The sequence below is a fragment of the Bombina bombina genome, chromosome 1 (genome assembly GCF_027579735.1).
Source record: "Bombina bombina isolate aBomBom1 chromosome 1, aBomBom1.pri, whole genome shotgun sequence".
NCBI classification, from domain to species: domain Eukaryota; kingdom Metazoa; phylum Chordata; class Amphibia; order Anura; family Bombinatoridae; genus Bombina; species Bombina bombina.
In genome coordinates this window covers 550,300,700-550,324,591 of record NC_069499.1, presented here as the reverse complement: position 1 = coordinate 550,324,591, position 23,892 = coordinate 550,300,700, and the positions used below count along the sequence as shown (strand labels likewise).

General features: G+C 37.5%; 1 protein-coding gene across 1 annotated transcript in view; it reads left to right on the top strand.

Annotated features, from left to right (window-relative positions):
- Positions 1–18,291, top strand: part of LOC128638821 (caspase-8-like) — a 79,015-nt gene extending 60,724 nt beyond the window's left edge. Inside the window, exons 6-7 of the mRNA XM_053690958.1 lie at positions 1,693–2,179; positions 17,318–18,291. Coding sequence (XP_053546933.1) covers positions 1,693–2,179; positions 17,318–17,444 — 614 coding nt within the window. The 3' untranslated portion in view covers positions 17,445–18,291. The remainder of the gene's footprint in view (positions 1–1,692; positions 2,180–17,317) is intronic.
- Positions 18,292–23,892: the final 5,601 nt, after the last annotated feature.

Sequence of the window (23,892 nt, the reverse complement as noted above, 5' to 3'; positions counted from 1 at the left end):
CGGTGTCCCTCGTCTACACGAGCACCCTTCAGTAGTGCTGTTCCTCTCCTGTTCGACTTTATTAAATATGAATATTGCACAAATAGGATTTTACATGTTTTCATCTACTTGTTCATAAAGGGCTCCACTGCACTTCTATTTATGTCTATATATGTGTACACATATGTATTTATGTGTTTATATGTGTATAAGTCTGTAAATACATAACATATAAGTACATATGTGTACACACACATATATATATATATATATATATATACACATACATACATACATACATACATTATATATATATATATATATATATATATATATATATATATATATATCTGTCTGAGACCTCATATCTTTGAGCCCTTATAACTTTTTTGTGCAATATTTCTTTTAATAATATTTATTAGATGGTGTTATTGTAAGGGTAACTGTACTTTGTAATGTATTTTTTAAGTGTTTTGTGACACTTTTTTGTTTCGCAAAACAGTTAACCAGAGCTCTGAGGATGCGGTAATTATTCTAGCATAAATCGCGATTGAGCTCAAGCTATAGCATTTTGCTTTCTACTTATAATATGAACGAGAAACCCGATGCTAGCAAACACCCGCAATAAACCCCTTATCGCAGTCACGTAACTGTTAGCTCTTCACTCGTAATCTGGCCCTAAACTTTTTATATCTCACCAACCAGTCTGTTTACATTTAATGACTAATAATATTTTTATAACTGCATAATTAAAGGACTTTGCAATTCCCTTTTCTTTTTTTTATTTTGTCTGTTTTTCCAGTAATTTAAGATGCTGCACAGTGATTATTTAACAGTGCAGGAGATTGTTTATGTCTGTCTCTATGGCCACAGAAAAGCAACAACTTTCAAGGAGTATGTCCTTTGCCTGCCAAAGAATAGATCTTTTTCAAATAAAATAACATTTATGTGTTTTTGGTAATTCAGTGAAAAAATTGTGATGCATAAATTAAAAATATATATTTAATTTCCCTTTCACTACAAAATATTTATCCAGTTTTCTTCAAAATGTATTAACATTTCTATTAGCTGTATTGTGCTGTAGCCAAGCAGTGAGTACTTGCAACAGTTTACCTTAGTGCGTAAGAGGAAGACAGAACTCCACACTACAAGAGCCCCTAAAACTAGGTGCTATGTTGTTCATGACATTGGCCTTCGATTTTTAGAAATCATAATATTTAACCTTTATTTTAGGGATAGGCAGGAGTGGAGCAGGGATTCTATGGTGAGCCCTGCCCCTCTCCTGGATGTAAAAAAGAACTTAGATCATTTGAGCAGCCATGAAGCTTCTCTGTAAGAGTTATAACTTGCAAAGCAATTATGTTTTTCCCAGCCAAGAAATGTAAAAAAAAAAGCACCAGCCAGTATAGTAAGATCATATTACATGTTACATATCTCTACCCAAATTAATATTTGGTTGAACAAAAGAACCTAAAAAAATTAGTGGCAAAAACATAGGTTAAATATTATAAACTATGGGAAATTCTTACATAAAACTCCTCCACCTACAGAATGTAATAATATATTTTGTACTGGGGAGCTTAATATGGAATGTTTATGCTTTTAATGTTTTATTGGCATTGTTTTTACCTCTGAATATATATTATATATGATATGTATTTTATACATGGGTTAATAATGACATATTACTTATTTTGTTTCCTTCTCCTAAAGCGTCCTTATATCAAGTCTTCACCAGGCTTCACTTTGAGATAGATGAAAAAGATAATCTTTTTGCAGAGCAAATTACCCAGACTATTGACTCATACAGTAAACAAGACCATGCTCAGAGAGATTGTTTCATCTGCTGTATCCTCTCTCATGGGGACAAAGGGGTGATTTATGGATGCAATGGGCAAACTGTAAGCATTTCTGATCTCACTTCATGCTTCACCAAGACAAGATGCCCTTCTCTTACTGAGAAGCCAAAGATCTTCTTCATTCAAGCATGCCAAGGGCACAATGCCCATGTGTCAGTGGAGATGGAAGCTGATGCCTGTAGTGGACTTTCTAGACTCCCAGATGATAAGTTAATTCCTGATGAACCAGATTTCCTGTTAGGAATGGCAACCACTATTCACCATGTGTCCTACAGAAGCCCCACTCTTGGATCGTGGTACATACAGTCTCTATGTGAACATCTGCAGAAGCTTTGTCTCAGGTGATTTGTTAGAGCATCAATGTTTAGCGAGACTACAGAGTTGGTTAAATGTAAACTGATGCTGATACAGTAGTATTAGTGTATAATTATTATTCATTGCCTGAAATGTTCTTCCTGCTAATACTCACTGACTGATAGTTACTTCCTTTAATGCTGACTGGCTGATAGATACTGCCTGCTAATGTTGATTTGCTGATAGTTACTTATTGCTAGTAATGGATGACTGCTAAGTATTTTCTACTATTGTTCAGTGGCTGATTCCCACAACCCTACTTGTGGAAAGGCATACACCTGTGCAATTGTTGTAAATGTAATTTAATCAAAACAGGAATATCCATTTGTAAAAAGAACAAAAATACCCAAAAACAAAAGCTAAATTTTATAAGAAAGGAAAATGAAAGCATTTGTTACTAAGGCCCCAATGATCGAAAGTACTGCGAGGCAATATATATAATGCCAAGAATGGCGGCGGAATATAGAAACGTGCCGACATTTACTCTTTAACCCCTTAAGGACCAGACCATTTTTCAATTTCTTACCCTTAAGGACCAGGGCTGTTTTTACATTTCTGCTGTGTTTGCGTTTAGCTGTAATTTTCCTCTTACTTGTTTACTGTACCCACGCATATTATATACAGTTTTTCTCGCCATGAAATGGACTTTCTAAAGATAGCATTATTTTCATCATATCTTATAATTTACTATAAAAAAATTATAAAATATGATGTAAAAATTAAAACAAACACACTTTTTCAAACTTTGACCCCAAAATTCTGTTACACCTTTACAACCACCAAAAATCACCCATGCTAAATAGTTTCTAAATTTTGTCCTGAGTTTAGAAATGCCCAATGTTTACATGTTCTTTGTTGTTTTTGCAAGTTATAGGGCAATAAATACAAGTAGCACTTTGTTATTTCCAAACCTTTTTTCCCCCATTGTAACACTGATATATGTTAGGAATCCCTGAATATCCCTTGACAACCCAAAATATTGATCTAGGTCCATTTTGGTATATTTCATGCCACCATTTCACCACCAAATGCGATCAAATAAATAAAAATCATTCACTTTTTCACTAACTTTTTCACAAACTTTAGGTTTCTCACTGAAATTATTTACAAACAGCTTGTGCTATTATGGCACAAATGGTTGTAAATGCTTCTCTAGGATCCCCTTTGTTCAGAAATAGCAGACATTTATGGCTTTAGCATTACTTTTTGGTAATTAGAAGGCCGCTGAATGCTGCTGCGCACCACACTTGTATTGTAGCTTGTAGGGTTAATTTTAGCTTTAGTGTAGAGATCAGCCTCCCACCTGACACATCCCATCCTCTGATCCCTCCCTGACTCCCCCACCTCACAATTGTCACCCCCATCTGAAGCACTGTCAGAAAGTCTGCCAGTACTAAAATAAAAGATATATATATATATATATATATATATATATATAAATAAGTATTCTGCAGTGTTGGATCCCCCCCTTAGCCCCCAACCTCCCTCAACCCCCCCCCCCAAACAGCTCTGTAAACCCTCCCCCCTTTACCTAATTGCCGCCATCTTGGGTACTGGCAGCTATCTGCCAGTACACACTTTGCAATAAAATTTGGCTTTTTCTTTTTTAACCCCATCATTTATTGCACCCCCTCCCTATCACGCACCCAGATCCCTTTCCCAACCTTTATTCCCTCACATTTATTCCCCCATTCCTCTCCAACCTTCCCTCACACAATCACTTTACAGTGATCTGAAACGGGCGCACACGCACGCTCGTGCTCCCTCGCATTAACGAAAGACATCCCGCTGGACTGGAAAAGCTCTAGCGATGGGCTACCCTCCCGCCTCCCTGCTATTGCTCCCACCAACGATTGGCACCACCGATGTGCGATGCAGAGCTGCATCGACAACTCTGCAAATCTATTTCTGCAGTGCCCCACTCATGGGGCATGCAGAAATAGCGCAATCTTGCTATTTTGAGAGAAGCCCAGGACTGCAGCGACGTATGGGGTATGCCGCTGGTCCTTTAGAGGGCAGAGCGACTGGAAAGCAGCAGCAGAGCAGAGCTCCGTAACTTTTCCTCACAAACGTAACAAATACTGCTTTCCCGGTCGTCCATGTGTCTCCTTCTTGCCAGGAAGACAGTCGACATCACCGCCGACACATCCTGGCTGAAATTCACACACATAGGACACTAAAATCAGTCCTGGTCAAAGGAAGGAGCGACGAAGAGGCGCGAACGGGCACCATATTAGGAAGCGGCTCCACTGATCTCCCCCATAGCCTGTGTCTCAGCTGAGACCAAAGACACACCACAATACAGCTGAACGAGAGGTGGGAAACAACTCTGCTTGTGTACTCTGCATGACAGACACCAACACCGACTCTCATTCAAGAAGGGAGAGGAGGAAAGAGCGTGAACAGACGCCATTTTGGGACACGGTTCCACCAGCCAGCTCACTTTAATCTGCACTGCAGCACGGGTGTGAAGCGCAGCATAGTGGAGTCCAGCATTTGCCCAACGCCAAAGAGAGCAGCCACTAACTGTTGAGGGGGAAAGAGGTAGCGTCACTTATGACCTGTATAACCACTCACAGGTTCAAACTGACAATGGCTTCATCAATACATAGCAACTTGGGGGTCTGCAAAGCTACCTGACCTGATTTATATACCATATAATCAGACTCCCAAACAACACACATTGCCTGTATGCATTATTTTGAGGTGGAAGTAGTGCTCAATTAGCTAGCGGCCCCTCCTTGTAAATATAAATATAGCTACACGGTGTAGTTGCAACATAGTGGGTCACACATTCCGAACTCTGGACTGAACTTGTACCACCTTAGAAGATTTCCTTTTGTATATACACTTCAACTGTTTTGACTTTTTGCAAATTTAAATAATTTGAATGAGCACCATCTAGTGGCCTAAATACAGTTTAACACCTGACAAATTCCCTACCTTTTTGTTCTATGAAAGTTGACAAATATTTCCAAAGGCTGTCCCCACCTATAAAAGACACCATGAGTCACAGATCAAAAACACAAGAAAAGAAGCTGAGACACACTGCAGAAATCCATGTGACAAATACTTCTCAACTAGAAAATGGAAGCAGTTATTCATGGCATCAGAGCACACTACTGCAGCAACGTAAGGCTTTTTTCTTGCCAAAAATGGACTCTACAGTCTGGGGTAGATACACTGACCAGCAAAGTCAAACTGTTTTCCACACAGCTCCCAGCTGCAGAACAAAGAATTTCGGGAGTTGAAGACAGGCAACAGAAATCGTTAGGTTCACTAAAAAATGTATTAAAAAAAACAATACCTACAAGACAAAGTGGAGGACTTAGTCGCAGTAGGCGAAACAACCTGCGTATTGTGGGAGTGCCGAAACTGTCAGAGACAAAGACCTGCTGGACTTCGCAGTCTCCACCCTCTGTAAACTTCTTGGAATGCCTTCAGATTATCTGATCACACCACATAGGCCCTGATAGGCATCTAGGCAACTCAAAGCAAGAGAGGCTGTGCCAAGTTATTTTCAAGTGTTTGAATTACCAGGACAAACTGGCTATATATCACTACAAACAGATTTAGCGCTGCTCCAGGAAACTAAATTATCTGCAGAGGAACATGAAAAATTAAAAACTTGCTGGGTAGGTCAGATACTATATTCTCCAACTGAGGGTAGAAAAAGAGGAGTTGCCATTTTGGGAAGACAGGACCTTTTGATATATTGTTTCACTGGTTGAGGAAGAACAGAAAGGCAGATATATCATTGCTCTCCTACATGTTAACACTTTCACCTACACCATCTGTAATGTTTATAGCCCTAATGAGCATTGCTCCATATTTTGGACAACACTGTTAGCTAAACTGGCCACATATAATGCTCTTATAATTATGTGGGGGATACTTTAATATGACTCAGGCCCTACCCCTGGACAGGATTAAAGACCCAAAAAAATCTGGTAATAGGATGTGCTACAAAAAGCTAGGGTATGGACATATACCATGGGCTGTTTTTTTAAATTGGATATTCCTATTTTGAGCTAAATACTCCTATTGGTTAATTCAAATATTCTTACACCTTCATAAAAAAGTTTCAATTCTTATAACTTCATTTAAAAAATATTTACTAGTTATACAATATATTTAGAAAAACATGTGGTAAAAAATACTTCTTAGAAATACATATGGTAAAAAAACACTTGGTAAAAAACACTTCTAGTGCTTGTTGGCAATTCCAGTTATAATTGCTATGTAAACAGTGCTTATAAATATAATGCAGTGCTTTGAAATATGGATGCTCTGTACATACCAAAATCATGTGAGCAAACACAGGTTCGAGATTGGGTAGAAGGTTTAACTGAGGAAGTGAGAGAACGCTGTGACACTGAGATCGGAGAACCGGCGAATTACCAACAAACATTGGAACAAAGTCACAAGCACCCTTCCATAACCTAAGGAGTCAGAGAGGTCGGGTAAGAGGATCTGGGATAAAACCGGTAACAATCACACAAACATACACGGAAGTTCTATACCCAAAGAATACACATACTCATTGAAAGGAAATAGCCAGAGCTCAGCATCTGAGACTTATTTTGATTGACATTTAGTTTGTGGCCACAACTACGTACACATACAAACAGCTAATCTGCTAGCAGTTAATCAAAGTTGGGAAATGGAAAGAGAAAATCGTATTTTATATATATGTTTGTATGAATGTGTTAGATCTTATGTGCTAGATCTTATCTAAATTAATTTATGTGAATGAAATTATATGAATGAATTTATCTGAATTTATTTGGTGTATTTGGTATATACAGAGCATCCATATTTCAAAGCACTGCATTATATTTATAAGCACTGTTTACAAAGCAATTATAACTGGAATTGCCAAAAGCACTAGAAGTGTTTTTAACCAAGTGATTTTTTATCATATGTATTTCTAAGTGTTTTTTAAATATTTTTAAATGAAGTCATAAAAGTTGGAACTTTTTTATGAAGGTGTAAGAATATTTGAATTAACCAATAGGAGTATTTAGCTCAAAATAGGAAAACCCAGTTTAAAAAACAGCCCATGGTATATGTCCATACCCTAGCTTTTTAGCGCATCCTATTCCCAGATTTTTTAGTACCCACTTTTTTAACCGTCATTGGGAGAATGGACGGTCATTCTAGGATAGCTTTAGGGTATACCCTAGAAATGTTCCAATCATTTCTTTTCTCTAGGTTTAAAGACCCTACCATATCAAGAACCTAAAAAAACACACAGCCAGATATAAAAGGGAAGTGACCCTGATCAAATCCTTTAAAGAAACTTTAGATCTTTTAGATGTTTGGACGGCGCAAAACCTGAATGGTAGGGATTACACTTGTATTTCTAAGATGCATAACACAATATTGAGAATTGATTATTTTTTAACCTCCTCTACGATAACACCCCAGATTCATCTCACACAAATAGGACGAATAACAATCTCAGACCATGTCCCAATCAGTCTTATGCTTCAACCATTACCCCTCAAAGCTCCTGAAAAAACATGGAGATTCCCATCCTACTTATACAGCAACTTAAATTTCCACCAGAACCTCAAGGCCTCCTGGATACAGTATACATCAGATAATGACCAACACATAGACAACCCTGACTTGTTCTGGCAAGCCTCAAAGGCAGTAATGAGAGGACATATAATGTCTTTTACAGCACACTATAACAAAAGCATTAAAAGGGTAGACAAATAATTCCTTTCAAAACTTACAGAAGCATACAATAAATATCTTTCTGACCCTACACCTATATCCAAGCAAAATTACTACGACCTTTAACAAACCAGAGACAGCTTTCTAGTTCAATAAGACAACAAATTTAACATACATAGACAGGGTCATTATTATAGACATGGCAACAAATCTGGCAAACTATTAGCAAATTTGGTTAAACTATATATTTCCAAATCTTATATAATGGCCATCAATTCTCAATCCCACTTAACATCAGATACTAAAGAAATTAAGACAGAATTCTTGAAAGAATTCTTCGGCAACAAGCCTATATCACGCCTGGTACTCTCTGCTCTAAGTGTTTACCAGGGGCTAAAAACATTTGCACCAAATGCAGTTATGTCTCACCGGATTGGATCTCCCTATTGTGGGACTGCCCTAAATTGAAAAGGTTTTGGCATAGAATCTCTTATTGGCTGACAAAACTAACAAAAGAGCAGGTATGTCTCTCAGCTCAACCTGTAATATTCTTATTACCAAATTATAGGGCATTTAAATATGACATCTTCAACCACAGTCCTCATGTTGCCAATAAAATAATCTTGGCAAGATGGGCAAATAATAAAACACACCCCTTTTAACAACTAATTAGAAATATACATACCTAGATGCTGGTCAAGCAGCCTGAATTTGCTGTTAATTAAGGACATTGACAATATTATACTAAGTAAACAATAGGATCCTTTATCCAGGCCCAAAGGTTCTCTCCATCAGGAACAGGATTTCCAATTTATCCACTGGGAAAAACTTAGGGACTGTCGAGTGGGTTCTCACCACCAGGAATCAACGGGGACTCTCACTGCCAAGAAATAAGGTTGTTTTTGACTGATTTCAATTTCACATTATTATTTGTTCACACAGACTAAGTGCAAATTATTTGTCCACACTAACTGAATGCATCATTGGATTACAACCCTAAAACTTTGCTCTCTTTTTTGTCACATTTTTACTTACACTTATTTTTCCACTAAGATTTTTTCATTTATTTTTCTATCAAAGACCCTTTTTTTACATTCCCATTCACAGTCATTTGAACATTTTTTCAAATGACTTTTTTTCACAATTGTGATCACTTTTTATATTTTTAAATCACTTTCTAAAAATTTTTATCTATTTTTGTTTTACACTTTTATTAATTGGCACATACAGTCAACTGTCAACCAATTCCAATAGGTAATTAATACCATCCATAACTCATTGACAGGTGTTAACACTGCATCACACAATTCCAAATTCCATCATTTGAAAGGGAATATCTGCCCCTCAACCAGCATTGGTTCCTAACCCTTATTAGAATCTCATGCTTACACTTTTAAACCTTTTTAACGGATGTAATATTGCTTAAATTGCGATATTGTGGATCCACTTTTTATTGAATTTTATTGTATTTCATTGTATTTTGGAGTTGGAGCTCATATTGTATCATGCTACCTAAATTTCACATGTGATATTAGGGAAGTTCTTAATTAAACTTGAGCAGATGAAAAAACACAACCAGTGGGACTAACCGGGTAAGAGATAAGAGGCGCCAGGTGCTCAAGTGTATAAACTATTCAAAATTACTCTAAAAATAATGCTCTAATAGTGTTGGATAAATTATTAGTGTATGCACAAAATCGTGGGTTGACTAAATGTCAGCTATAAAATACACTCAAAAAGTAATAATAAAAGTGAACCAGATAAAATGAGTATCCTGATGTGTATCACAGGATTGTGAATAACAATAACATTAGGATGTATATCACAGGATTGTGAATAACAATAACATTAGGATGTATATCACAGGATTGTGAATAACAATAACATTAGGATATATATAACAGGATTGTGAATAACAATAACATTAGGATGTATATCACAGGGTTGTGAATAACAATAACATTAGCATGTATATCACAGGATTGTGATTAACAATAACATTAGTATGTATATCACAGGATTGTGATTACCAATAACAATAACATTAGTATGTATATCACAGGATTGTGAATAACAATAACATTAGTATGTATATCACAGGATTGTGATTAACAATAACATTAGTATGTATATCACAGGATTGTGATTAACAATAACATTAGTATGTATATCATAGGATTGTGAATAACAATAACATTATGATGTATATCACAGGATTGTGAATAACAATAACATTAGGATGTATATCACAGGATTGTGAATAACAATAACATTAGGATGTATATCACAGGATTGTGAATAACAATAACATTAGGATGTATATCACAGGATTGTGAATAGCAATAACATTAGGATGTATATCACAGGATTGTGAATAACAATAACATTAGGATGTATATCACAGGATTGTGAATAACAATAACATTAGGATGTATATCACAGGATTGTGAATAACAATAACATTAGGATGTATATCACAGGATTGTGAATAACAATAACATTAGCAAAAACAGGTGAAAATACGTAATGAATCACATATAGATAAGTGTATTCCAAATAAGGAATAATAATAACTAAAGATTAAAAAATAATAACTAATGTTTGAAATTAAAACAAAAGTGTCTTTGAATAAAACCAGTGTTCAAAAAATTCCCATATAGTGTTCCAAAATTATTGATGATAAACATTTAGGCAGCTCCTTTGGTGTGTTATGCCACAGTAACACGTCCCGATATCCTAGAAAACAAAACATAGAGGGTGCCACATAGTGCAGGTCAGGCGATCAGGATCCAAAATATTAAAGTTAGCCAAATAGCTACTCACGTGGTATAAAGCACAGTTGTGCAAATTGAGCAGTCCGGAACCTCAAGTCGTCCGGTAGACACTCAGGCAGTATAATGGATGTTCCCACAGGAGAGTAGTAGCGGGGTCCCTCTATCCCACCAGGGGGAGTCCAGGAGAGATGAGCGCAGGGTACTTTTGATCCCACCAGGGGGAGTTTGGTAGAGACGGCTTGCAGAAAAAGGTCAGGCTCCTTAATAGTAGCCAAAAGACACACAGTGATCAAAAAATGGAAAAAAGGATATTCACAGTCAGGCGTATTGTTCCAGCCCTGACTTAGAGGATAATATATAGTGTCACCAGTAGGTAGCAACAGCAATTATTAAAACAAATAGCAGGTAGAGTAATAATTAATTCTTCCAAAGAAGATTAAAAAATAGCACAGGGTAGCAGTGAGTGTGGAATTTAAAAGAAGTTATTTAATAAAAAAATGTATTTAATAAAAAAGTTTTAAAACTTTTTTATTAAATAACTTTTTAAATTCCACACTCACTGCTACCCTGTGCTATTTTTTAATCTTCTTTGGAAGAATTAAGTATTACTCTACCTGCTATTAATTAAACTTGCTTTTAGTACATCAACCCTTCGTCGACACTTAGCCTATTTGAGGCGCTTTAGACACATACACTTACTAATACCTTTATCCATTCTATGAGGTCTGTTAAGCAACTCTTTATGCAGCATGTTGGGTCTGTAGTATCTGGAGCAAAAAAGAAGTAGAATTGTGTATCATCAGCGTAACAATGATACCTTAGGCCATGTCAGTTGTGAATAGCATGGGAGACAGGATGGATACTTGTGGAACTCCGCAGGCCAGTTCTGTTGGTGCTGATAAGCTTGATCCTAATATTACTTCCTGTGATCTACCAGCAAGGAAAGATTTAAACTAGTTAAGGACTGTGCCTCTTAGACCACAGATGTGCTGCAAGCGCTCTATTAGAATCCTATGGTCAATGGTGTCAAATGCAGATGAGAGATCCAGGAGGATTAGAATGGAGTAATCACCTTTGTCTCTTACCATGAGGAGATCATTTAGCACTCAGACTAGCGCTGTTTCAGTGCTGTGGCGGCATCTGAAGTCTGACTGGAAACGATCGAATATGTTCAGGCGTGATAGATGAGTTGCCACTACTTTTTCAATTATTTTCACATACATAATTTGAATTGCTTAAAGATGTAGCATATTATATTTTTTTTACCACATTCATACGATAGAGCAGAATTTAAACATGTTGCCATTTTGCCTGAAAAATATCAAGTAAAAGCTGTTTAACCCCTTAATGACGACAGCACTTTTCCATTTTCTGTCCGTTTGGGACCAAGGATATTTTTACATTTTTGCAGTGTTTGTGTTTAGCTGTAATTTTCTTCTTACTCATTTACTGTAGCCACACATATTATATACCGTTTTTCTCGCCATTAAATGGACTTTCTAACGATACCATTATTTTCATCATATCTTATAATTTACTATAAAAAAAATGATAAAATATGAGGAAAATGGAAAAAAACACACTTTTTCTAACTTTGACCCCCAAAATCTGTTACATATCTAAAACCACCAAAAAACACCCATGCTAAATAGTTTCTAAATTTTGTCCTGAGTTTAGAAATACCCAATGTTTACATGTTCTTTGCTTTTTTTGCAAGTTATAGGGCCATAAATACAAGTAGCACTTTGCTATTTCCAAACCATTTTTTTCCAAAATTAGCGCTAGTTACATTAGAACACTAATATCTTTCAGGAATCCCTGAATATCCCTTGACATGTATATATTTTTTTTTAGTAGACATCCCAAAGTATTGATCTAGGCCAATTTTGGTATATTTCATACCACCATTTCACCGCCAAATGCGATCAAATCCAAAAAAATCGTTCACTTTTTCACAAATTTTTTCACAAACTTTCGGTTTCTCACTGAAATTATTTACAAACAACTTGTGCAATTATGGCATAAATGGTTGTAAATTCTTCTCTAGCATCCCCTTTGTTCAGAAATAGCAGACATGTATGGCTTTGGCGTTGCTTTTTGGTAATTAGAAGGCCGCTAAATGCCACTGCGCACCACAAGTGTATTATGCCCAGCAGTTAAGGGGTTAATTAGGGAGCTTTTAGGGAGCTTGTAGGGTTAATTTTAGCTTTAGTGTAGTGTAGTAGACAACCCCAAGTATTGATCTAGGCACATTTTGGTATATTTCATGCCACCATTTCACCACCAAATGCGATCAAATTAAAAAAAACTTACAATTTTTCACAATTTTAGGTTTCTCACTGAAATCATTTACAAACAGCTTGTGCAATTATGGCACAAATGGTTGTAAATGCTTGTCTGGGATCCCCTTTGTTCAGAAATAGCAGACATATATGACTTTGGCGTTGCTTTCTGGTAATTAGAAGGCCGCTAAATCCTGCTGCGCCTCACACATGTATTATGGCTAGCAGTGAAGGGGTTAATTAGGGAGTTTGTAGGGAGCTTGCAGGGTTAATTTTAGCTTTAGTGTAGAGATCAGCCTCCCATCTGACACATCCCACCCCCTGATCCCTCCCAAACAGCTCCCTTCCCTCCCCCACAATTGTCCCCGCCATCTTAAGTACTGGCAGAAAGTCTGCCAGTACTAAAATAAAAGGGGTTTTTAAAAAAAAAAAAAATTTTTTTTAACATATGTACATATGCTACTGTGTAGGATCCCCCCCTTAGCCCCCAACCTCCCTGATCCCCCCCAAAACCGCTCTCTAACCCTCCCCTCTGCCTTATTGGGGGCCATCTTGGGTACTGGCAGCTGTCTGCCAGTACCCAGTTTGCAATAAAAAGTGCAATAAAAAGTGCTTTTTTGTTTTGTTTTTCTTTTCTGTAGTGTAGCTTCCCCCACCCCCACACAGACAAACCCCCACCACCTTGCTGATCGTTTGTTTTTTGTTTGTTTTTTACTTTCAACATTTTTAATTTTCAAAATTTTCTGTAGTGTAGCGGTTCCCACCCACTCCCTCCCCGTGCACGCGCCCGCCCCCACCCTCCAGTGCACGTGCGCGCGCCCGTGCGCGCCCCCAGCCACCCCCGCCCACGATCCCGCCCCCCTTCACATAACCAGGGCCATCGATGGCCGCCACCCGCCTCCCGGTCCGGCTCCCACCCACCAACGCAGTAAGCCACCGATCTCCGGTGCAGAGAGGGCCACAGAGTGGCTCTCTCTGCACCGGATGGCTTACAAAGGTTATTGCAGGATGCCTCCATATCGAGGCATCACTGCAATAACCGGAAAGCAGCTGGAAGCGAGCAGGATCGCTTCCAGCTGCTTTCCACACTGAGGACGTGCAGGGTACGTTCTCAGGCGTTAACTGCCTTTTTTCTGAGGACGTACCCTGCACGTCCTCAGTCGTTAAGGGGTTAAAGGGACGTTACCAATATGCTAAATCACTTGAGAGCAATGACAGATACCTGTTAATAGGAAGTAATTTTAAGTTAAGAATGTAAGCAACTATTTTTACTGTCATCTGTATGAAGGGGGGGGGGGGACAGCCAATCGGCATCATCAGTGCTTGATTTGCTTTACTGTGATCTTGTGGGAGTTCACCATAATCTCACAAGATTTTATAGTAAACTTCCTTAAACTGGGGGTGGGGGGGATATAGTGACTGTGTCTGTACATGCCAGATGCACACTCTTTTTCACGTCCTTGCACAAATATTCTGATTGGGTCCTTAAAGTCCCTATACAATGAGATGTGCATAATGAGGACATTTTGAAGTAAAAAAACATTCCTTTTTTTTGCATAGCGATGTTTATGTGATATTATTTACTCAGCTTTTTACATATATGCTGCATCAAGTGATTTAGCATTTTAGTAGCATGTCCCTTTAAATTTTTTACTAATCTACAAATATCTGCTGTATACTTCTTACAGATACTTCCCACTTATGCTCAGTAGACTTATTAGGAAGTACCTATCAACCAATGAGCATTAATAGGAGGTATATATAAGTCAATGGGCATCAACAACATAATTTTTGTTGGTTAAAAAGATAGATAATCCATGTATTACCCATTCCTCAGTTTTACATGACCAACACAATTATAATAATACACGTTTTACTGCCCCCTTATTTCTTTTTTTTTTTACAGAGTTGCATTTTAGCCAAACAATGCTGACTCCTAAGAGTCCTAAGTAACTTCACATGTGTGAGCTCAATGTTATCTATATGACACACATGAACTAACGCCCTCTAGTTGTGAAACACTGTTAAAATGCATTCAGATTAAAGGTGGCCTTCAAGATCTAAGAAATTAGCATTTGAGCCTACCTAGGTTTAGCTTTCAACTAAGATTACCAAGAGAACAAAGCTAAATGGGTGACAAATGTAAATTGGAAAGTTGTTTAAAATTACATGCCCTATTTGAATCATGAAAGTTTATTTTGGCCTTGACTGTCCCTTTAACAGGAGGTATATATTAGTCAATGGGCATTAGCAGAATGTATATATCAGTCAATGGGCATTAGTAGGAGGTATATATCAGTCAATGGGCATTAATAGGATGAGCCTGGCTGTCAGCCATTGAGCATTAGTAGAAAGTAGACAACTGATAAATCGATAAAAACTCTTTCATGTGAATGACATAACAAATTGAGTAATGTGCCCCTTTAAATGGTTAACTTGTAATGAAATGGAATTCATCAGAAAGTCACCTGAGCTGAAAACAATACAGACACTGATAGACTGCAAAGGGTTTATAGTGCATTATTAGGATCCTCATCATTTAGCATTCAATACCTGTGGTTTCTTGAAGTATTTCTGTACTTGTGTACTACAGTAGAGTGACCAGATTTTAAAAACTAGAAATTCAAACATCAAAACGTAAGCTGGGTGTTTTAAAGTGCTTGTAAAGCACAGTATCTAAAAATAATTAAAAACATGGACACTTTAATTTTAAAAAGTTGAAAGACCCTTCATTTTTAAAATATTTACCATTGCGTGATGGTAAACATACAGCCATTCTTCCTCTCACATATCCTACTTTCTTTAGCAGAACAATGAGGAATTCGGCTTCCTCCAATAGTTGTGTGCCCTACGAGCTGGACGCCAGATGATGCACACAATGATTGGAGGAAGTCAGATTCGTCAAAATATTTTAAAAATGAAGCATCTATCAAAATTTTAATGAATTCAAGGGTTTTAAGAATATTTTTAGATACTGGGCAGTAATTCATTACACTTTACAATTACTTTAAGCTTAAAGGGCCACTGTAAGTAAATATTTTCTATGCCTGTTACTAACTAACTACCCCAAATACGCTTTTTATCAATAGAATTTCATTAACATATCTCTACCGTATATCAGAAATCTTGTCTGCAAATGTAATTGTTTTCCAAACCCACTCCGTGGGTATCCTTTGCTCTGTACCAATCCGTTTACAATACCTAGGTTTCAAAATGGTGCTTTAAACACAAAGTTATTGGTTTAAGTATTTTGAACACGCAGTGCTGAAAATAGTGGGCAGGATAACGTGACATCATCGGTGAATAAAAGATATAACTTTTAGAACGTTATGAAACTTCGTTTTAGAGAAAATATAGGTCAGTAGGTTTTAATTAATGTTTTTTAACTTTAATATGTTAGTTGTTTAGCTTAAAAATTATAACAGAAAGTAATCCTTTAACTGATCTCATGCTATATATTTGGGGTTCCAATTCTCCCCCTCGATTTAAAAAAAAAAAACACCAGCAATCAGGGTCGGGTTTACAGCCCAGGTGCCTGTAGGCACCACAATCTGAAGTGCCCCCATGCTCCCTGCTCATCGATGTGCCAGCGACTTTAACTAAAGCTTACATTTTTGTTAAGGCAGCCGCAAGCAATCAATGCACATGTGAGGAGGAAGCTCGATGCCACGCATGCGTAATTCTTGCAATTACCTTATTTTACTGCTGTCAGCCATCTTACGTAAGGACGCAAGCTGATTGGTAGTTATAATTGGCAGAGACAGGCACTCCTCTATGCCTTATTAGAAATCCAACCCTACCAGCAATAGAAAGAACGTATATTTTAAAAGAGCAGAAATTTATAACAACAAATGAATACATCCCACCGTTTAACATTTGTGACTAGGTATTAGGAACTCGGGGGAGTGGTCACTGTTTTGTGGGCAGGACTCTGTTGGGATGGGGAGGGGTCCCATATAGATGCTGGGTGTGATCATTTGAGTGTCTGGTTGGTCAGTGAGCCTGTCTGGTCAGTCGTGGGCATGTCTTGGATGGGCATGACTATAGGAAATTCTGCAAATAAGTACATATGGCTGTCTCAGAGGGACAGCGCTCAGAATTTGGGACATCCCTCTCAAAAAGAGAAACAGTTGGGAGATCTGATCTATAAAGAAGGATACTAAGGAGAACATGATATAATTAAATTAGGTTAAAGATCTTGAAAAGGAAGCTAGTATATAAAGCTGGGTCTTATGCCCTTCTCGTTACCTTAACTCCACTCCAATGTTCCACAGCTGCATGCTTACTAACCACACTTTTTTTTGCAAGAAATCATGCTGCGTTATCTCTTCATCTATTATGAGAATTGCAATTTCTTTATTTTCCTTCTATATATTTCCCCCAGAGATGAAGATCTTCTGTCTATTCTGACATATGTGAATAAGGATGTTAGCAACAAAAATCCCTCCTTGAAGCAAATGCCACAGCCATGTTCCAGTCTAAGGAAAAAACTCTTCTTCCATGATAACTGAAGATGTGCTATATTACATTTAGCAGCACTAAACACTAGAAGATATCCTTATCAAGAGTCTTGACATCTATAAGAAGGAACTCTAGCCATCCTTGGTGGTCCCAACTCTGCATTGAGCTGGCCTTCAGGAAATGACCTCACTCTTTGCCTCTTACAAATACTTCTTAGATTATAAATTGTCTTGGTAGCCCTAATATTTCTGTCTGAATATATGTTATGTTTTTATTCTATCACTTGTCATGATGTTATGTATTGTGGAATGTGACATTACAAACAGCATTAATAACAATGATAATCTAATAGCCACCTTACCTAGAACACATTATGGTTCTAGGTGAAAGAGGGGTTTAACTATATTGAGTTAGTGAGGCCTTAAATATGAAGCCCCTCGACATGAAACAAAATGCGAAAATCAACCAAATAAATATGAATTGCTCTCAATTTTGCTGAAAACCCAAATCCTTCCTATGGGTTTTGGCAAATATTCAACATGAATTAATTCCCACTTCCCAAAGTTGCATCCGAATTAGTACTTTAAATTACAAGTTTCTTGTAGCAATTTCTCCAACAGACCAAAAAATCTGGGCGTGCAACAATTTGACCACAAGCCTAAATATCAAGGTTGCAGGCTATATAGGTAAAGGACCTTATATTCTACTATCTATTCCTTTTTTTTTTTTTATTAAATCCTTCTTAACCTGTATCTGGGGCTTTTTTATACATTGATGGCATTAGAATAACTTGCAAAGCTAAGAGCTTTAGTCTGTTATTGATATAATTGCTATTTTTTTACTATAAAAACAAAAATGTAATTTATTCCCAATTAAAAAGTGAGATTAAAATTAAAAGCAGTTGTTCTGTACTTGGATACTGAAGCAAAAGAAAATAGAACTGTAAGGCATGTAATAAAGTAGTCACTTAAAAACATTTAAATAATATAAAACTCAGGGTCAGTTTCTCAGAGTAAGAAAATACTGCTCTGAAGGGGAAGACTTTAGAACTATGCCAGTATAATTCAATGATGTTGACATGCTATGAGTACAAGGCTATATTTTTTTATTCACATCAGAGCTCAGATAACAATGATCCCTGACACAGAAGCTGCTCTGTAAGTATGTCTACATAAAATCTGGCCCCTGGCCCTAAAACACCCAAGTAAGCTACATAACCAAAATAGACCTAGATGAAAACATGAACTTCACACCAAAATGCATATGTGTCTACTTGCTGTGTGCGATTCACACGGTGCACCATAACTGCCCCACATGGTACTCATTTTTGAGACACTTAGAATACAAATGTCATGGGTTGTATTTAGAAATGCAGGATAGGAAGATGCACAATTTAAACCCTCAGCCACACCTCTCTTCTTGCAGCACTGCATTTTGGAACACCGAACATGTAGTCCCTGGGTAAACAGTAATAACCAGCAGAATGTCAGGGACAGAGCTCACAGGCACTTTCTATGCTTCCGAGCCAACAATGTTCTTTTTTACTTATCCACATGCCGTACATAAAATGATCCCCATAAAAAAATAGAGACACACTGTGAGGCCCCTGTTTATGTAAGGTCTTAGGCAACCTCCATTTTGGTCTAATGGTAGAGCCGCCTATGGTGTAATGGAAACAATACCTTTCACAGTATTAAATGTCAATGTATTTAAGATGTGTAAAACAAAAGTCAATACAATAGTGAAGCTATAGGAGCTGAGGGATTGTGGGTATTTTGTACATGTGCATATATAGTGTTATGTATATGTAATACTGTTAACCTCTTAACGACCAGCGCCGTACCCTGTACGACGCTGGTCGTTAAGCCCAATCCAATCATGGCATGCACCCCGGAGCGTCCAGCTCGTGAGGCCATGCAACAGTTGGAGGAAGCCAGTTTCTTTATTGCTGTGGTAAGAACAGAAGAGCTGCAGGTGGAGAATCGCTGGTCTGGGTTTCCTAAAGAAAAGCTAAAAGGCGGCCACTCATTCATTCAACTTTACATTCACTTTAAGCAAGTCTAATATTTAGTGAACTAAGCTATGTTGCATCTGTGACCTAACTGAAAGCCACTATAAACGCAACATTTCTTTCCCAATGCACTTTCATTATTTATGCTGCTTACGTCCACTGAAATTTAACTATGAAAACTATAGTGTTTCCATGGAAGACAGAGCACTGACACTCCTACATGCTGCTTTGTTATTGGCTGATGCAAATTAAGAAACATAAACCACATTCAAAAGGTATTTTTAGTGTCGTGTCCCAGGTCTAGAAAATAATACATATTTTTCTAACAGAGGGGTTCGATTCCATTCTTGCCAATTGTGTTTCTTGTGTATTTAGCATCTCCCAATAAGCCTTTTTACAACATCTGAGGGATCACAATGTAAATAACACCACTTTCATACTGGAAGCATATCAGATTGGATATTGGAAAAGTCACACATACTGTAAACTTAGCCTCATTAACCTATTTTGGTTATTGGTGATCAACAGCCATTATTGGCTAACTGTGCCATTGTGGGTAAATAGAGACTGAATATCAATGTAAGTTGTCAACATTGACTGTGTTTGACTAACTAATAACAGCCAATCCCGTTCTTTTTTGTATTGAATGAGAATTTCAAAAGTTTGGAATTGTGTGTGTGTGGGGGCGGGGGTTATGAAAAACTGGTTATGTTTTTTATTTTTGTTTACTAAACGGTATATGTTTTTTTGTTTTTGCTATTCTTTTACTGAACTGTCTCTTTAAATGTAAATAGTTATTTAAACAAGCCACTTAAAAAGGCAAATCAGGGATTCCATGAACAATATAAACAACAGACAAACATTGGATTGTTTGCAAAACAGAACAGGACACTTTCAAATGAAAATTCTATTTTTATTATAGTGCTATTGAAAACAAGTGACACAAACAGAAACTAAACTGAACTTATTAATACAATGACTGCCACAAAACTACACTGTGAAAGGTGTACTATGTGCTGTTATTAGATACAACAAGAATAAATAGAGGATTGTATAAACTTTATATTACAAACAATTCAAGTAAACAATGTATTTCTTTTTGTGCAACATACCATGTACTGTCAAAGGATACAACACTAAAAAACACAGTCATCTGCTACAGACCATACTGACTACTGACTGGATGATCCGTCCTTGTCTTAAACCCCTCCATTGTTTTTTCACTAAAAAGCTGTTCACTCTTAGCAATGAGTTTTCTCCTGTTAGATGAAGAAATAATAGATATCAAGCTAATGGATGAAAAAAGCTAAAGGGACAGCAAAGGGAAAATTAAACTTGATTCAGACAGAGCATACAACTTGCCAATTATATAATTTCCTTCATTATCTGAGTACTCTCTGCAGAAAAGCATACCTAGGTAGTTTAAGGAGCAGCAATGCAATATGTAAAGCTAGCTGCTGATTGGTGGCTGCACACATATGTCTCTTGTCACTGGTTTACGAGATGTGTTCAGCTAGTTCCCACCCAGTTGTATGCTCTAAATTGTATCATCTGAGTCATAAAAGAAAATTTTGGAGTTTCATGTACCTTTAATTTTTTTGTTCATGATTCAGATAGAGCAAACACTTTAAAACAGCTTTCCAATTGACTTCTATTATCAAATATTTCATTATATTAGTATACTTTGTTGAAGGAGCAAATCACAACAGGACTCTAGCTCAGCACATCTGGTGAGCAAATGACAATAATCTTCAAATGTCCAGCTACTGTGGAGCAATATTTGTATAAAAGTATAGGTGCACCTCTGCTCAGGGCTCTGCATTCATCCCCAAATATAGGAAGGATGGAAGCAGCGCCACTCTAATCATCCAATGTTTCACTGTTTATTCAGCTCCATAGACAAACAAAAGAGATGTTGGGCTTAGCCATATCACATACAGTGGGGCAAAAAAGTATTTAGTCAGCCACCAATTGTGCAAGTTCTCCCACTTAAGAAGATGAGAGAGGCCTATAATTTTCATCATAGGTATACCTCAACTATGAGAGACAAAATGTGGAAACAAATCCAGACAATCACATTGTCTGATTTGGAAATAAATTATTTGCATAATATGGTGGAAAATAAGTATTTGGTCACTTACAAACAAGCAAGATTTCTGGCTCTCACAGACCTGTATCTTCTTCTTTAAGAGGCTCCTCTGTCCTCCACTCATTACCTGTATTAATGGCACCTGTTTGAACTTGTTATCAGTATAAAAGACACCTGTCCACAACCTCAAACAGTCACACTCCAAACTCCACTATTGTGAAGACCAAAGAGCTGTCGAAGGACACCAGAAACAAAATTGTAGACCTGCACCAGGCTGGGAAGACTGAATCTGCAATAGGCAAGCAGCTTGGTGTGAAGAAATCAACTGTGGGAGCAATAATTTAAAAATGGAAGACATACAAGACCACTGATAATCTCCCTCGATCTGGGGCTCCATGCAAGATCTCACCCCGTGGGGTCAAAATGATCACAAGAACGGTTAGCAAACATCCCAAAACCACACAGGGGGACCTAGTGAATGACCTGCAGAGAGCTGGGACCAATGTAACAAAGGCTACCATCAGAAACACACTACGCCGCCAGGGACTCAGATCCTGCAGTGCCAGACGTGTCCCCCTGCTTAAGCAAGTACATGTCCGGGCCCATCTGAAGTATGCTAGAGAGCATTTGGATGATCCAGAAGCGGATTGGGAGAATGTCATATGGTCAAATGAAACCAAAGTAGAACTGTTTGGTAGAAACACAACTCGTCGTGTTTGGAGGAGAGAGAATGCTGAGTTGCAAAAGAACACCATACCTACTGTGAAACATGGGGGTGGCAACATTATGCTTTGGGGCTGTTTCTCTGCAAAGGGAACAGGATGACTGATCCGTGTCCATGAAAGAATGAATGGGGCCATGTATCGTGAGATTTTGAGTGCAAACCTCCTTCCATCAGCAAGGGCATTGAAGATGAAACGTGGCTGGGTCTTTCAGCGTGACAATGATCCCAAACACACCGCCCGGGCAACGAAGGAGTGGCTTCGTAAGAAGCATTTCAAGGTCCTGGAATGGCTTAGCCAGTCTCCAGATCTCAACCCCATAGAAAACTTTTGGAGGGAGTTGAAAGTCTGTGTTGCCAAGCGACAGCCCCAAAACATCACTGCTCTAGAGGAGATCTGCATGCAGGAATGGGCCAACATACCAGCAACAGTGTGTGACAACCTTGTGAAGACTTACAGAAAACATTTGACCTCTGTCATTGCCAACAAAAGATATATAACAAAGTATTGAGATGAACTTTTGATATTGACCAAATACTTATTTTCCACCATAATTTGCAAATAAATTTCTTCCAAATCAGACAATGTGATTGTCTGGATTTGTTTCCACATTTTGTCTCTCATAGTTGAGGTATACCTATGATGAAAATTACAGGCCTCTCTCAACTTCTTAAGTGGGAGAACTTGCACAATTGGTGGCTGACTAAATACTTTTTTGCCCCACTGTACACCATATGTATAACACACACCTTAAATACCCTAAACCCACCCCCTACAAAACTCTAAACATAACAATCACCACCAGTGACAAGAGGCATATATGTGCAGCCACCAATCAGCAGCTAGCTCCCAGAAGTGTCTCTTAGTTATATGATCTTCAACAAAGGATACACACAAAAACAAAGCAAATTGGATAAAAGAAGTAAATTAAAAAGTTGCTTAAAACTGCTTCATTAAAGATTAATGTTGACCCTACTGTTCCTTTAAGCAGACTTTACAATTCCAAATCTTATATAATCTATTTACATTCATGAAAAGACAAGTCAGCTGTCAGAAGTAGGGACAGAAGTATTCAGAAAGCCACATGTGGGCAGCCATTTTGTTTCTGATTGCTGCATAGAAAAGCTAGTATAAGGTATAAGTATAAGGTACCCAAACCAGACTCAGTACAAATGATGTAAAGGAGAAAAAGGAAAGGGAAAAACACTTAACCGCAATTAAACTTATATACAAATAATTAATTTTGTAGCAATTGTCATTGGCGTTTTAGCACCGGTTTACTTATCTATACTGAGCACACATTTTACTGAGTATATTTATTTTCAGTATACAGACTGTTCCTAGTTCCTACCTTAAATCAGCATTTTCATTCATTAGTGACTGGATTATATGCCTTTGTTTTGCTTGTGCTTTGTTTAATCGGTGGTCAAATCCTTTCCCTAAGTTCTCCATCTGCACTTTCTGTAAAAGCAATACAAGTTAGTTTATATATAGTTTATTCTAACACAATATATTGCATCTTTTTGTCACTGTAAACTGAATGATGATACTAATCTGCTTACAGATGCAATGGAAATAAACCTGTGGCCAGTGAAAGGATCTGTCTGTCTGTCTGTGTATCTGTCTTTCCGTCCGTCCTTGTGTCTGTTTATAATGCTTTAATTAAAAATATATTA